Raw genomic sequence first — 17,384 nt, forward strand, 5'->3', positions numbered from 1 at the left:
CGCGGCAAGAAAACGCGACTATTTAGAACGCAACCCAACCTGACGTCAGCATCCAGTTTGACCAATCAAGTGCTTGCGGCGTCTCGCTCGCGTGCAGTCAGTGTTGTTAAAAAGGAAGCGATGTAGAAGAACATGAATGCCATCACAAACAGCAACAGAAGAGCTGCAGAGGAAAGCGAATAAGGCGTGGCGCTTCAACCCCGCAGATCTGAGAAGAATGATTGTAAAAGGAGGCGGGGCCAGAAATGATGTCAATCGTGTTATGTTGATGTACATTAGTTACGTACTCGCGGTCTCGACACATGAGAAGCCGCTTCTCCAGGTGAACGCGCTCCAGTGCTGGGGACAACACAGACGAGGTAAGGTGGTCTGCACGAGGTGTTCACAACTTACAACATTGTTTTTATTACAAAACAATTTCGTTAATGCTAAAGTTGTCTTGTTATTAGTCCTGAGAGAGAGAGAGGTAACGTTATCTGACGATACCAATATCAAGATTTCGCAGATTTCATGTCAAAGTGAAGAAGAATAAGTTTTGATTTTGAATGTTTCATGTTTAAAGTGTTCTTTTTGGTACTTTTTAAATAGACAGATATTAAAGAATACTAATACTTAAAAATAAGTATTTTTAAAAGAATACTAATACTTGAAAGTACCATGTAAATACCATGGTACATAATGTTTCAGTACTATGTTAAATACAAAGTATGTTTGATACTATCACTGTACCATGGTATCACTACAGTACATTTAGCAAGAATAGGTTTTTTCTGGTTTTATGGACCAAAGTATACAATACCATATTAATGTACCACAGTATTTGCATAGAACTTAAAATAACACTAAATTACCATGTGGAAATCAAAAACATGGTAATGCCGTCCTACTTGTAGTTAATTTTAGTAATTTGTGCTCTGTTGTTGTGTTAATCACTGCCGTTTTCCTCTTCTGTGGCTGTTGGGGTTGTTTTTTTTTTTAGTGTCTTTAATAATATTTTGTTTCTCCCTGTTTAAATGTTGCTAGGGCTGTGTTTACATCCTCAGGACACCACAAGCGTGCTCGTTTCGCTCTGTAGTTCACAACCGCCAGCTACATTTTTCTGTAGGTCTGAAAATATGTGAAGAATGTGGGCTGTCGTAATTGCCCACCATATGGAAAAAGAACTTAAAGACCACTAAAAAACACTCACTGAATAGCTTGTTTGCCATTTCCTTTCTTATTAAAGACCTTTTTTTTCTTTCATATTATATATTTTTTTTCTTGTGTTCACTTCTTTTAGATATCGTTGTACTTCGATGTACACTATAGTACTGAAATTCATGTAGCATGGTATTTACGTAGTACTCTGTGGTACTTCCAAGAATGCTTTAGGGTTACCTCGATAAACCACAGGACAAAGCTATACTGTTTGGTACTTTTCTGTAAAATGTTGCAATACTATGGTATGTTTGGATTCTTATTTTGTTGGTGATGCCTGGTACAAAAAGTACCTCATTACCCCAAAATATATGTGGAAAATCCCTGCTTTTTGTAATTCTACCATAATGGGAATGAAGTACCTTCCATTGACTTTTAAATAACATTGCATGTGAAAATGCTAAACAAATAGTACAATAATATTGCCGCATGTGTAGCTTATTCGGTCTACTTATTAGCAGCTACTGAGACGTAGTTTATGGCGTAGAGCGGTTAGTTATATATGCATGAGAGGAACATGGAAAGTTATGGTTTATGTGAATAGATGCCATTGAACAGGCTCCTAGAAGATCCTTCTCTGCCAGCAGGGGTTAAATAAGCTGTCATTGATTAAATCCATGTGTATATACATTCACAGCCAGTAAATCACATATCATATGAACGTGCAGAAGTAGAACCGAAGAGTCTGCAGTGAATACTTTTAGACACTAGAAACTACTCAGGTTTTCTTTGGATTTAGCCTCATGATATATATATATAGAGAGAGAGAGAGACAGACAGAAAAAGAGAAAGACTTCATTTCTGTGGAATATTCTCCAGTTGTTAGTGTTAAAATTATGACTAATGTCTGTGTAATTGTAGGAATGAGATGATGTCAGAGCAGCATTGACTGTTGAAGATGAGAAGTTAATTATGAGAAAGAGGTTTTTGGTAAAATATAAGAAATCTGTAAGACCGATGAGGACGTAACTCAAGTTAAGGCGTGATTTGTGTTGAGTTAAACCCATCATGCCTCAAAACACAGTGATTTTTAATCAGTTTAACTGTTTGTTAGTTCGTAAGTAGTTGTGTGTTTTAATTTTAGATGCATTCATATGCAAAAATATTTAGTAAAATATGTATGCATAATTGAGATTGAACTAGAATTGACCTTCATGCACTAGCTTGACTGGTTTCATATCACCCCACACTCCTTCCTCTCACTTTATACGATTATTTTAGCACAAATCAATATTTCTTATCTATTTGTTTTAAGTAGGATAATGTGCAGTCAGCCGGTCATTATCACAAAATAAAGAGCTCTCTACTATGCGTTGTGAGTTAAGGCATATTGTTGGCTTTTACACTGAAGTAAAGCTCTTTCTTTTCCACATTCATCTGGTTCAGGTTGTGTGTGTCCATGCATGCTTGAGAAGGTTTGGGATCAGGATGGACGTGGAGGAGACCGGAGCAGGTCAGGTGGAGACAGTGGCCCCAGAGGAGGAGGCACCAGCTCCCAAACGTGGGAGAGGACGACCCCGCAAACCACAACAGGTCAGAGAGGTGCAATGATGGAGATAGATAGATAGATAGATAGAGTCCTTTTAGAAGAATGAAATGCATTGAATAAAAGCAAGTGAACTGAATCCCTCAGGAGCCTGTTGAAGCTTCTGCTCCCAGGAGGCCGAGAGGAAGGCCAAGAGGCAGTAAAAATAAAGGCCAGCGAGTCACAGCCAAAGTAAGAAAACTTACATGAGTGCACTTAAACTTGAGCTGAATGATGTTTGTTTCAGATACACACCTCTCTCATCCCTTCATCTTTCTTTGGATGCAGGTAGAGCCACCTAGAGAACGGAGACCACGAGGTAGACCAAGAAAATGGGTAAGAATCACACACCCTTTCCTTTAAACTCTGCAGCTTAGAAATAGATTACATTATACATTAAACAAAATACATTAAAAGTATTAAAACGTATGATAATAAATTAACAGTTTCTGCTGCTTCGCTTTCGTAAATGGTCTAGTAGAGTATGTCTTAATTGTTATTTACTCTTTCAAAAGAGTAAACAAAATACTTTTTTCTATTTTACATCCCTGGAATCAAACATTACCCTATTTACTTGATTTAATATTCTTGTTTTTATTGTAAAATGCATATCTTTTTAATTTTTAAATAACCTGTTTTGCTATTTTTTATGGTTGAGAGTACTGGGCCATTTTTGAAGGTAAAAATATCTTATTTTTCCTCTCACTTTTTTGTCTCTTTAATTCATAGCCTCAGAAGACGGTTCATCAAGAAGAACAGCAGGTACAAAAACACATAACATTTAGTTAAACCCATATCATTTCCAGTATACACTTTTATCATTTCCACAGTCAAAATATTTTTAAATGAATAAACAAATTTAGCCTTTTTGATATTTCAAAAGTTTGGGTCAGTAAGATTTTTTAAGAAATGCTCACAAAGGCTGCAGTTATTTAATCAAAAACTCAGTACAAACATTAATATTGTGAAATATCTTCTTGATTTAAAACAACTTTTTTTTCTATTGTGAAATATTGTGATGTAAAGCTGAATTCTTTACATCATTACTGTCACATGACCATTCAGAAACCATTTTAATATGCTTATTTGTTAATATTATCAACCAGTTGGGATATTTTGTGATATTTCTTCATATTTTTGTGGAAATTAAGATGACTCTTTGATGAATAGAAAGTATAAAAAGAAAAGAAACCGCATTTATTTTAAAGAGGAATCTTTTGTAACATTATAAATGTCACATTTGATCACTTTAATGCATCCTTGCTGAATAAAAGCAGTACAATTTATTTTAACCCATTAACTGTTACCCCGTCCCGTATACGGGACGCCTACGTTTACTTCACTATATTACAGTTAAATCCTAATCTAATCATGACAAACTATATATCGTTGGTAAGGTCTAAGACTCCTAAATAGATATTTTACCAATCTTTGTTGTAAAAAATTATGTATGAAAAGAAATAGATTAAGTTATGGCAAGAGTGCACCTCAAAAACCTACATCATAACAGGAGTTCTGACCTTTGTCAAAAAAAAAAGTCTTCTTTGTTGCTTTTTCTCTATCACACTTTAGAAATCATCAGAAATGATAACTTGAAAACTTAAAATCTCATAATTCATCCTATTTTAAAATCAAACATTGTATTACCATGTAAATGGTGCATCAAAGTCATGTTACAAATTGTTTTCAGTCATGAATTATATTGAATAATGAAACCCGATTAGTCGAGTCGATTACTTATTATCGATCATGTGGATTAGTTGTTTGCAGCCCTGCAACCCATGATGAACAAAATGAAAAGTCCTGTCTGAGAATCGTCTCATTCCGTTAAACACTAAACCTGATAAACATGTCAATCAGTGACTGTCTAGAGTTGCAAATCTGAAACCGGCAATGTATTCAGAAACCGTGTAAAACTCCCCGTTACTCATACAGTTCACGGTTAGTACATAGATAAATGACTCAGTGCATTGAAGGGAAACCCAGTACAGCTCCCTACATTTCTTGGTTTCCTGTCCCAACTGTCATGATTCTCAGGTTATGCACGCACATCTACATACACACACATTCCTCATGTGCTCTCTTTCCTCTCCACCCAGCCTCATCCTGCGGTTCAAGGGGCGGAGTCAACAGAGGAGCCGCCCATTCAGACTCCGCCTGCTGCGTTAGCATCGCAGGAGAGCGACTAAAACTACCTCAGTGATGACTTTGTTACTACGTTGGGGGTAATTCTCCATCTCAGCTGCCTCCATGTACACTGTTAAAAGTGAAAATGTGCCAGTGCTCAAATCACGCCCAAAATTTCAGGAAAGATCAGACTACATTTTTCAAAAGTGACACCTAAAATCTGTGTACTACCAACACAAGCCTTTATGATGAACACCTTTCTGCAAGTTACACTGAACTGGAAATGATATCTTCTCTTTTTGTTTATTATTTGGATTCTTAAAGGAGTAGTTCACCCGAAAATGGAAATTTGCTGAAAATGCACTTACACTCAGGCCATCCAAGATGTAGATTCTTCATCAGAACAGATTTGGAGGAATTTAGAATTCTATCAGTTGCTCACTAGTGGATCAACTGCAGTGAATGGGTGCCGTCAGAATCCGAGTCCAAACAGCTAATAAATACATCGGAAGTAATCCATACGACTCCCATCAATTAGTATCTTGTGAAGTAAAACAAATCTGTGTTTGTAAGAAACATATCCATCAAGATGTTGCTTCTGGCTCGAATAAGAGTTAATAATCTATTAATAAAGCCTGAGGGTGAGCACATTTTCAGCAAATCTTCACTTTTGGGTGAACTATTCCTGTAGTCAACAAGAAATCAAATTTGAACTTAAAACATATTTTATTGCGCGCAGTTTGGCATCCAGAAACTGCAGTATGCCTTGTTCTTTTAAAGAAATGACTCCAAAATAACAAGAAAAAAAACCATGAACTTGTTTTGCTTAGGACCTTTATTTAATGTTCAAGATCTTGGGATTAAAACGGATTTTAAAATGTAGAAGCTGTAATCATCACAGTGTATGGATGATGCCTGGGTTATATAGGTTTAATCTTCTCAGGATTCTAGAAACATTGTATTGCCAAAACTTGAAATTTACTCCTCAATCAACTTTTTAAATCATTGATCTTATGTAATGTTCTTTTTATTCTTTTATTTTAATGTTTACAATGGAAAGAATAGATTCAATTGCATCTATTTACACCAAAGAAGAAGAATGATCTGATCAAAAATGTAAAACCACAATCATTAAAATTCACATGATGATGGTGAAACTCAGTACCTCAACATCAGACACCTCAAAGATTTTGTTTGCTCATTCTATGGATGATTTGACATTTGTTTTTAAATGCATATATTGTCACTTAGCAGTCTATAATTAACTTTTTGTTTTAAATCATCCAGTGTAATTTGTAGTGCTATGAACTGTGTTATTGCGCTGATATGGGACTGATGTTTAAAGAATCAGTGTTCAATGTTTAAACAACAGGTGTGTTGTTTTAAATATTATAGTTCATTTACAGTAGATGCACTTAAAAACAGGTGTAATGGTTCCTTTTTCTGATCAGGAAGTTTCTGGTGTGAAGTCAATTCATTGTTCAGATGCATCATGGTATATGTCGTCAGTTTAGTCATTTACTTGTTAAAACATTTGACAATGTGCCTTATAAATACAGGCTCAGGTAACTTACCTCTTTTTTTATATTCCTCAAGGCCAGTAATGCTGTTTATGCAGCCGTTTCTCAATGAATAAAGTTCTAGTTTGAGACATGTTTACATCATCCAGCAGTTATTGTCTTTATTGCATTAACCAGAACGATTCCCTAGTTTTCAATAACACCTGCACGTCATAGTGTAAATATCATTTTTATTGTGTCCTTCATTGTCATAAAAGTTAAAAACGTCTTTAAAATTATCCACCGCTGGTTTGTGGTGCACATAGAATTGTTACATTTTGCTTACACATACGCACACACAAAAATCACTTTTTTCATTGTAAATCTTGTGTAATCAGTCAACATTCATCATTTATGCAGATTCACAGTCTCTGTGACAGAACGCTTGTGTTTCAGTGAACAGAAACATGGAAGATCTTTATAATACTGCATCAGAAATGGCTAACTAATGTCATTTCTGATACTTCATCGTAATTTAAATTAAACAAATGTAACTTTTATTGAACTCATCAGTTTACAGAACAATTTTAGCAATTAATAAATAATAAGCTAAACTATTAAAGAATTCTAACAAAAAATGGTGGGGTGGGGTAAAAGTTGCATTTGGAGTCCGTATTTAAAAAAAAAAATTAATCTGTCATTCCAAAAAAAAAGAAAAAGGAACACAATGAGTCTCATTCAATGTTTCTAAAATTATTGTGTTGTAAATTGTCACATTTTGCACATTTTATGAACCATTCCTTCTTCTCGTGTTGCCCTAATGAGGCTTTTTACAGGTTGAGATGAAAATAAAGTCCATATTGCATGAGTGTTCAAACCATTGGACAGATCCAGTTGACTTCTGTAGTAGTGCAGTTTTTTTTTTTTTTTGCAGATTTTTTATTAAGTGTCCTTAAATTGTATAATGTAATATTTGTCACTGTACACTGTAAAAAATATTTTCATCAATGTTTATTTGTTGCAATACGTCCTGTCACTTGCAGATTCTGAGTTTATGTTCTTTATCATAAATTTAAAGTGGTCAAAAAGTTTATGATATCTGGATCCACTGCAGTGAATGGGTGCCATGAGAATGAAAGCGCAAAGAGCTGACAAAACATTACAATAATCCAGAAGTAAATTCAAACATGATATTATCGTCTATCCATAATATTGCTTTCTGAAGTGAAAATGTTACCTGGTCTGAATCAGGAGAGAAATATGCACAGTTCAAGCGCCGTTTACAAGCCAAAATGGTTCTATAGAAATATGTGGTTGGATTTTGATGTGAGAGGACAAAAGGAGATGGTCTTTTTGATGGATTTATTTTTGTACTGAAGTAGTTTGGATTACTTGTGGATTATTGTGATGTTTTTATCAGCTGTTTGGACTCTCATTCTGACGGCACCCATTCACTGCAGAATATCCATTAGTGAGCAAGTGATGCAATGCTACATTTCTCCAAATCTGTTCCCATGAGGAAACATCTTGGATGGCTTGGGGGTGAGTAAATTTACAGCAAACTTACATTTTGGAGTGAACTACTCCTAAACGCTGCAGGTTGTAACTTGATTTTAAGAAATTATTAACTACAATGGTAGCAGTTAACCCAATGTTTTGCAGCGTACTATATCATACCAAATATTCCTGAATCCCAGTGTCCAGCTGTCCAGAATTCTGTGTCCCTTTTTTCCTGTGCAGCACGTTGAGTGGCATCATGCATTAATGGCATCAGCCACGTCAGTGAAAACAAGTCGACTGGGTTTTTGAGTTGTTCCCTGACTTGTGGTCAGTGTCTGTGGTGTGAAAGAGAGAGTTAAAGTAAGTAAACACTACGGGATATTGAACGTGCATGAACATTTTAGAATATAATTAATAAAAATGCAAATCTAGTCCTACAATGAAACACTGAACAAATGAGCAAAATAAAATAAATTCTGTTATGATGAAAGTATGAGAATGAGACTACTGAGGCTCCTGGTGCCAGAACACAACTGGAGGAGAGTTAAATGTGGATTCAGTCACAGCTGTAGTATGACGAGTAAGTGATAATGTAAATCCAGCCAGTTGTTATCTCAGAATAAACCTCAACAGGGTGATGGTGGAGGGGTCTTGTATCAGCCTGACGGGGTTTATTCTGAGATAACAACTGGCTGGGTGTACATTATCCCGCTTATTACACGGCTTCTTGTCACATAAGTCAATAGTTTGACACAAAATATTGATTTGAGTTGAAATATCTGAACACAAAGCTTCCGTGAACACAGTAGATGCAAATTCAAACTAGACGGACATTTAAAGGAAACGGTTCGGTCAAACCACTTATTACGCAACATTTCACCTCATAAATATTAAGACAATAAAAAATTTAAGACAAAACATTTTTAAAACCTTACCAGTTAGTTAGTTATCTTATAATCCATTACAGTGTACAAAACGATCGTAGCAAGATGGCAGCAGCTGGGTTTGTATAAAACAAGAGAGCAAGTCCGCGATACCAGCATGACATAATGAAATAATTATACACATTTTTTATATTTCATTAGCTAAACAAATGCAAAGCTTCCAACAAGAAAAACTGTTCCTAGCAAGAGGACAGGGCTGAGTTCAGTTACCCGGATGAGCCTGTGTTACCAGCTTTTAACAGGTTGTTATTGATGTTATTGATGTTATTATGTTGCGACTGACCAATCAGAATCAAGTATTCCACAGAGCCGTGTAATAATTAGTGATATTAAATGGATGTGTGGTAACTGACACATTTACAGTGAATAATACTTTACCACAAATAATAAACCACATGGCCTGGTGTCAGAACTTAAGAGAAATAAGAATGGTAGAAATTAAGAAAAAACATTCAAAAACGTATGGAAGAAATGTTTTTTAGGAGACTCACCACTGTCTTAATTTTGTAATAATTGAATTGTATATAAATCAATTAACTAATTAGTGTTTGTGTAATTTATGTATATTGCATGTATAATTTGTATAACATTCAACAGAATCTATCTACCTTATTATCTATCTATCTGTCCATGTAGATAGTGTACAATAAATACAACTGTATTTATTACCACTGTTCTCACGTTGCTGCTGTTCATAATGTGTATATAATCCTACATTGCTGTTCATAATGTACATATAATCCCTACATTGCATTCCTATTTATATTCTGTATATACTCTGCTCAATACTGTATATAGCAACTCCACTGTACATTCAGTAAATCATAGCTTTACTTAATTTGCATTTATATGTATATAAAACACTATATTCTTGCACTTCTGGTTAGATGATCTGGTTAGAGTTCTGTACTTGTACTCTGCATAATGACAATAAAGTTGAATCGAATCTAATCTAATGTGGTGTCCTCTTACTTTGGAGTTTGGTCCTGCTGGGCTTCCGTCTCGTCCGTGGTCCAAGAGTTCCTGCTCTAGATCATCCTGTTCTTCAGCTGGATCAAAGTTATACATGGGCATCAGCTGGTGTCTCAGTTTCTCCAGCCTGTAGAAGAAAACCATCCCAGCTTCATTAAGGACACTCTTCTATGTGGGAAACAACAGAGGGTTCCATTTAGAACCAAAAAGGGATTTTCAGTCTTGCACGAAATATCCACTGAAGAAAATTTGATTTTAAAGACTTTAGTGGACTGATAAAGGAATGTACATACCTTTTCTTTTTCCTGATGTACAGAAGCTGGTGAGGAGAGGAACATGCAGATATGTTATGTAAGATTCAGAATTGTAATACTAATATCATATTATATTCGACTTTTTAAATAAATAAAAATGTTCAAGAAGAAAGTCTAGCATGTCTTAACAAATATTATCATGAAAAATCAATGATACTCAAGTGTGAAGCATTACAGTGATGAGAGAAATTTAAGTGGTATTCTAGTCAAATAAATGTGTTATAATCTATTCTCTTATAACCCTAAATATTTATGACTTTCAGTAAATTACATGCCTCATTTATTTTGTCAGAAAAGAGAAAGAGTAATTTTAAATATGTGTAAACTTTTAGATAAACAAAAGTTTGGGATCAAAAATCACCATTTATTTGATCAACAATACAGTAAAAACAGTAATTTTGTGAAATCTTATTACAATTTAAAATATTTGTATATATACTTTAATATTTGTGTATATTTTAAAGTGCTATGGATTTTTTGAAAATTCCCTCCCATGCAATGTGTAACACAGCTCTACTGAATGAAAACATCCTGCACCGTTTTAAATCTGAAAGCAACCCGAGTATAAAGTTATTGGGCACTATTTTAACGATCCAAACGCAAAGTGTAAAGCGCACGGCGCAGGTGCACTCAGGGTGTGTCCAAATCCACTTTTGCTATTTTGACAACAAAAAAATGGTTGGCTCGCCCGGGAAAGAAAAAACATTGCGCCAGACTTTAGACCAGGTTTGAGTTGGTTTGTGGCGCAGTCTATTTTCAGCTCCTTAAAATAGCAATGAACAACTGAACACACGTTGCGTCGCATTGCGCCGGGTGTATTATAGAGCCCATTGTCTCTCAAAAGAAAGAGCTGCTTCTGAATCATTGAAATGAGTCATTTTTAAAACGAATCAGGAGCTGTTTCATGTTGACGTCAGCATAAATCATTAGCATATTTCCCGCCTACTTGTTGGACTTTTCGCATTGGTCTGAATGATAATGCAAATCCATTCTTTGGCACTAGGTGCCGCTTTTGGAGCGGTAAAAATAGCGGTTTTCACGGTAATGCTGTAAACAAAGCAGAACTGCGCTCACAAACGCTGCTTTATCAGGCATTACAGACATGAAGAAATGAAACTGAGACCAATCGGACCAATCACTGCAGAGTAGTCTCACACACCTTTGGTTTGGAAAAATGTATCGTTTGGGAGTCGTTGAGCATGTAAGGTAAAATAGATGCATATTATAAGAGAATGAAAGTGTTTTTAACTTCGCATGCATGTCAATCTGTTGTTGGGGACTCCCAAAACCAAAATACGAACATTTCATTACCTATAATAGGGGCACTTTAAAATCTAATTTATTCCTGGGATGTAAAACTTAGTTTCCAGCATCATTACTCAAGTCTTCACTGTCACATGATCCTTAAAAAATCATTCTAATCGGCTGATTGATGCTCAAGAAAGATTTCTGATTATTATCAGACCATGCTGAAAACAGTTGTGCAGTTTAATAACGTTTTTGAAAACGGATACATTTTTAATCAAGGAGTTTAAAATAAGAATTCCATGTGCCCTATTTGAAATAGAAATCTTTGTGGCATTATAAAAGTCCGTGCTGTCAGTTTTGATCGATCTTATTTGAAGTTTTTTCAGCAAAATACAAAATTTGGGGCAATTAATGTTGTTATTATCGTTGAATTTGCTCACCATGACAACAGCCAGCCCAATGACTGTGATGATGCCAAAGGGCACGAGCACCATCCCCATCCCGGCGCCCTCCACCGATGCCACGGGCAGCTGCGTGGAGTTCAGGCCGGTCTCGTTTGCGGACGTCGTCGTGGAGGAGCGGAAGGTGGTCCTGAACGTCACATTCTCCGGCTCAGTTCTGGGCTCTGCTGAACTTGTGAGAACGGGAATGAAGGTGGTGATGGGGAGTGTAGGGGCTGGGAACGGGCTCAGGGTTTGGCTGGAAGTGAACCTATCGTGTTTGGTGGTGGTTAGAGACATGGTTCTTGCAGGACACTGGGTGAGCCAAGTTCGCTTTAAAGAAAACCCTAGAGAGATTCAGTCCTCCAGCGGGTCTCGGCCATGATGCTCAGGTGATCCTGAACTCCTGCAAGAATCCTGTGAAAGAACAGTTGATGTTAGATACAATCTGGCTTTGTTTTTAAAACTAGTGAGCTAACATCCTGACTACTAACACACCTGGCAGCTAGTGGGACTGTGGAAAAGTAAAGAAAAACAGAGAATACAATGAAACTGTAAAAATATTTTTACACTTTATACGTGTATTTCATTTTTAGATTTTATTTTCAACAATGTTTCATTCACTCTGAAGACTGAAAATAATGGGAATAATCTCTTTATTTATTTTTCGTCTGTTGACAGCCATAGATTTCTTTCTTTTCAGGTTTGTGTATTTAAATAGAATAAAGAAACCTAAAACCATAAATGTTTTCAAGATCATAATTTACACATACTATAATTGTTTTTATTTTTCACATGTTGGGTCTTCATACATGAAAAATATTGCTTTTTATGTCTCTCCTGCTCACCAAGGATGCATTTGTGTGATCAACAACAAAATCAGAAAAGTAATATTGTGAAATATCATTACAAATTAAATTGTTATCGTTATCTGAATATATGTAATTCTGTCAATTTTCAGCATGATCCTTTAGAAATCATTCTAATATGCAGATTTTCTGCTCAAGAAACAATTATTATTTGTATTCTGCTTCACATTTTTGTGGAAACTGATTTTTTTTTTAGGATTCTTTGATACATAGAAAGTTAAAGAGAACTTTTCGTCAGTTTCGATTAATTTCTTTCAAAAAATCTTACTGACCCCAGACGATCTGCAAAAGATGGGATTTGGTCAAAATGAGGAGTTTTATAAGACTCCTTAAAGAAAATGCCTTAATGAACATCTGAGATTGAACTAAGAAACATAATTCAAACTTAAGTCACTGTATTTGAAAGCACCCAATCGATTAGAAACTCACAAAGGGAAAAAGGGGATTTTAGACATTTGTGTTTGGAAAGCATCGGCTCTATCAGTGAGAAAATCTGTGTGTGATTGCATGATCTTTACTGAATGTGTGGGTTTGTGTGTGTGTGTGAGCACACGAGAACAAACCCTGTGGACGACATATGGATGTGTGAGCTTTTAAGATACTGTTGGCAAACCGCAAGCTTCCTTCCACATTACAACCGTTAGGATCCGTGTGTATGTTCGTTTGTGGATGTGGGGGCTGGAGGCAGGAACGAGGTTCGACGCTTAAAATAGAGAATAGGAGAATCTGCTGTTGAGATCTCGGTGGATGTGAATGACAATGTAGAAATCTCCTAAACCACAGCCTGTCTCCATTCACAAAGAGCTGCTTGTGCAGTTAAAGGGACATGTCAGAAAAACGACAATTCAGCTATCATTTACTCACCTTCATATCATTCCAAATCTGTATGCCTTTCTTTAAGTCATGGAATGGAATTCTTTTGAAGCCACATGATAACTTTGATATTTGCTGAACATTTACTTGAAATTCAAATTTTGGTGTCTTCTTGAGACAAAGATATTGTTTGAAGTTTGAAGATTCAGTTGTGAAGAATATTGTGCATGAGTCAGACTACTTTATGATACATTTTTGATGCTTTTCGTCCAAACTTTGTTGTGTGGACAAAAGCAGTGTTATTATAAGTCATGATTCATATGGGTTTAGAATGACATACAGTTCAGTAAATGGATGTAAAAATTCCTCCATTCAAAAGTGACAATTCTGATAAATATTAACTTGATCATCACAAATATACAAGACTTTTAAAACAAAGATAAACAGCCTTTTTAATATTAAATTTTACATGTACAGTTGAAATATTTGAGGCACTTTGTAAATAGTGCTAATTTTATTCTGCAAATAAGATACTATTAAAAAATATGAAAGACATTAATACTTTCAGTAAACGATGCATCAAACTGATCAAAGAGTGAGAGTAAAGACAGTTCTTGTGAATTTGTATTCTTCAAAGACATTGATAATAATAAGAAATGTTTCTTGAGCAGCAAATCAGAATATTAGAATGATTTCTGAAGATCATGTGACACTGAAGACTGGAGGAATGATGATGAGAATTCAGCTTTTTTAATCACAGGAATAAATTACATTTTAAAATATATTCAGATAGAAAACATTTATTTGAAATTGTAATAATATTTCACAACATTACTGTTTTGACTGTATTTTCAAGTGATTAAATGCAGCCTTGGTGAGAATAAGACCTTTCAAAAACATTCATCAAATCTTATGGATCCCAGTATTGTATGTATCTCTGAACGCTAATGACATAAGTGTAATATTTCACCCCAAAACCAAGCGTCTTTTTAATACTATTTTAATATTTTTTTTAATAATAACCCATATTTTGTGGCATGCAAAAACATCTCAACTGTAACGTAAAAAAAAAAAAAACTTTATACTTTAAATTTTTTATACTGTATTTGTACAGTTTTTAATTTAGCTGAATGCTTGAAATGTAACAAAAAAATCTGAATAATGAAAAATTGGGACAAAAATGTACTTAGTTTTCATGACGAATGAAAAAGATCTTAAAGGAATAATTCACATTGTTTTTGTGTTGTGTTCTGCAGAAGGAGGGAAATCATACAGTTTTGGAAATACACTGATGACAGAATTGTCATTTAAATTTTCCCAATATGTTTTACATAATATATATTTTTTTGTTTTTCATTTAAAGAGACATTTAAATTAGACATGTTTACATGAGATTCATGCATAGTTCTCCTGAAAGGTGTAGTGTGTGCGTTTTTGTTGCCGTTATGTAGTTTTCACCCTCCCTGCAGCAGTCGGGCAGCATTGGGTGTCGTGGCAGGATGTGGGTAAAGGGTGGCACAGAGAGAGAAAGAGACAGCACCAGTCTCATACTGTATCTAGGAAGCCAAGTCTCACGTTGAAAGAGATGTGTTTCGTAAGAGATGCACGTCGCAGATGTATGTTGTCTTGCTTTCACAGGCCCCAGGCCACCTGCGACTGACAAGCTGACTCTGTTTTCTTATATGTTCACACACTTGCATATTTTAGATGATCAGCAAAATTGAATGTTGTTTGCGGAGGCTAACTTAGTACAAGTTATTTGAACAAACTCTGAAAACTAAGAAAATACCTTAATGCTAACCAGTAAGTAATAACCTAAAACAATACCCAGAATACCACAGCAATCAACTAAAACCAGTGTTGCTTTAGTATTATACAGAGAAATTATTATTATATAAAGTATTATATAAAGAATTTATGAATATTTTGAATTGGCTTTTATTTTAGACTTTAAGTTTAATTATAGTTTATGTTTTAGTCATTTGTTTATACAGTTCTTTATAGATAGATAGATAGATAGATAGATAGATAGATAGATAGATAGATAGATAGATAGATAGATAGATAGCCTTAATTTTGTATTTCAGTTTTAGTAATTTAAAATCATATTCTTTTTTAATAAACAGCTTTAGTTTTTGCTTGATGCAATGACCATAAACAGTAATTTCAGCTCGCCCCTCATAAAAAAGCCAAAACTGCCTTTCCAGTAACACATCCACAAGTGTTTAAAAGCAGAAATATGCAGCTTACGTTTTCTTTAAAGCACTCTGAATGATACTTCTGTGCACAATGTGTTACTTGAGTTGTTAAAATCTAAATAATCTATTATGCATCAATTCCTGGATGAAGTTTACTGTATGCAAACACTACTTATTTTTCTTTTTCTTCTTTTCAGATCCTTGCACATATTATACAGATTTGCCCCTTTTTATTGTCATCACAGGAGATACATATAATTCTGGGGTTTTATATAAGATATAGGCTAACTTAGCACATGCAAGTAATTCTGTGATTTTATTTTGCACGTTAACATATGTAATGTTTAAGTCTTTTGGCTGCATTTTGTTTATTTAGTTTAAGTCTTTTGGCTGCACGTGCTTTCAAAAGTACATTATATATTTTAAATCGATCCTGGTGCAGTGCATTGCTCTATAGACTTCCACTGCAAGTTTGTTTAGAAACACTGAAATAGTTAACAACAAGTAGCCAAGATTCCTACAGGTCCTCGTCTTCCTGTTTACTGATCTTTTTCCCTGTTAAAGGACTTTTTAAACCCAGGAGACAGGAATATCTGCAGTTGATCCCAGTAATCTGTGTATTTGAGGGGTGTTAATTATCTTCTTACATAATCATTTAGAGTGAACGCCCTGTCTCATCACTGTGTTTCACAAACAGTCTGCACGCTTAATGAAGAACATGTTAGTGCCTCAGCCAATCAGAACGCTCTGGGCTCTCTTAACCCTGCCTCCTCGACCAATCAGGGGCCACCACAAGACAAAGATAGACATACCTACAAAGAAGACACCAAAATAACATGCCAGCCCCTTCGCATTATCAGTTAAAAAACAGTTTTTCAGCATGAACTGAATTGTATTCAGCATTTAAAAGTGTAAATTGAGTCTAAATAAGCTGAAGTCTAATAAGAAACTGTCTCTTGTCAAAGGCTGGTGATATGAGAGACACTGACCTGTTCATGAAGAAATGTTGCCACGGTTGATGTCCTTCCAATGTTTTCCAGGCAGCCGATGGAAAAAAGGAGAGGCAATTTCTCCTTTCACTCCTCCTCCTTCATTCCTCGGCTAGAACAGAGCAGCTGAGAGGCTGTAAATTGAAAGGTTTTCCCCTCTAGGCCCCTGAATTCACCACATTTTCTCACTCCATACAAAGTCACGTCTCGTTTCTTCCTTCTCAGCTGTTTTTTGGTTTCCTTTCATAGCATTTTATTCAAAGACAAGACTTGAGGAGCTACAAGGATGCTACAAACCCAAGCTATGTGATGTGATCCGGTAATGTCCCTCCTCCTTTCCTGAACTGCTATTGGATGGCTGTGGGGCAGCTGTAGGCTGTGATTGGCTCGTCAGGCTCTCCGTCTGTCTTAGCAGGGATGAGGACAGGATTTACTGGTTGGACACACCAGATGCTGTGAATGTGCCCAGGGAAGAGAGTTCAGGGATTTTAACCCCTTGCTGCCTCACATGTGCATCATGTGAACTGAGGTGAGATGAGTTATGAGTGATGGTTAGGGTCTCAGACGTTTATTGAAAAGCATTTTTGTAGTTAGTTTTAGTTGTTTTATTCAACATTAATTAATTATTCATTATTAATTAACATGTCATGGTCACTTCTGTTTTCCTTCTAAAGATGTATTTTTAATTTCTTAGATGTATGTATTATGTTAATATCCCAAAAATCTAAAATTTCACCACCAAGTTCAGA

The 17,384-nt window shown here is 35.4% G+C and overlaps 2 protein-coding genes across 3 annotated transcripts; one reads left to right on the plus strand and one right to left on the minus strand.

The window, feature by feature from the left end:
* Positions 1 to 118: 118 nt before the first annotated feature.
* On the plus strand, positions 119 to 6,513 carry si:ch211-161c3.6 (high mobility group AT-hook 2b). The gene is made up of 6 exons (XM_052559550.1): positions 119 to 359; positions 2,584 to 2,730; positions 2,831 to 2,914; positions 3,011 to 3,058; positions 3,452 to 3,484; positions 4,822 to 6,513. The coding sequence occupies exons 2-6, from the start codon at positions 2,626 to 2,628 to the stop codon at positions 4,909 to 4,911; spliced, it is 360 nt and encodes a 119-aa protein (XP_052415510.1). The 5' UTR covers positions 119 to 359; positions 2,584 to 2,625; the 3' UTR covers positions 4,912 to 6,513.
* Positions 6,514 to 6,582: 69 nt separating this feature from the next.
* LOC127960024 (uncharacterized protein C3orf18 homolog) lies at positions 6,583 to 16,970 on the minus strand. Of its 2 annotated transcripts, XM_052559549.1 has the most exons (6): positions 16,636 to 16,970; positions 11,767 to 12,183; positions 10,058 to 10,083; positions 9,765 to 9,891; positions 9,171 to 9,204; positions 6,583 to 8,183 (listed from the first exon to the last, which is right to left on the minus strand). In XM_052559549.1, the coding sequence occupies exons 2-5, from the start codon at positions 12,064 to 12,066 to the stop codon at positions 9,199 to 9,201; spliced, it is 459 nt and encodes a 152-aa protein (XP_052415509.1). In that variant the 5' UTR covers positions 12,067 to 12,183; positions 16,636 to 16,970; the 3' UTR covers positions 6,583 to 8,183; positions 9,171 to 9,198. The 2 variants fall into 2 exon arrangements, with proteins under 2 accessions (XP_052415509.1, XP_052415508.1); XM_052559548.1 differs by lacking the exon at positions 9,171 to 9,204 and having other exon boundaries at positions 16,636 to 16,969.
* Positions 16,971 to 17,384: the final 414 nt, after the last annotated feature.

Source organism: Carassius gibelio, chromosome B6, assembly GCF_023724105.1.
Source record: "Carassius gibelio isolate Cgi1373 ecotype wild population from Czech Republic chromosome B6, carGib1.2-hapl.c, whole genome shotgun sequence".
NCBI classification, from domain to species: Eukaryota; Metazoa; Chordata; class Actinopteri; order Cypriniformes; family Cyprinidae; genus Carassius; species Carassius gibelio.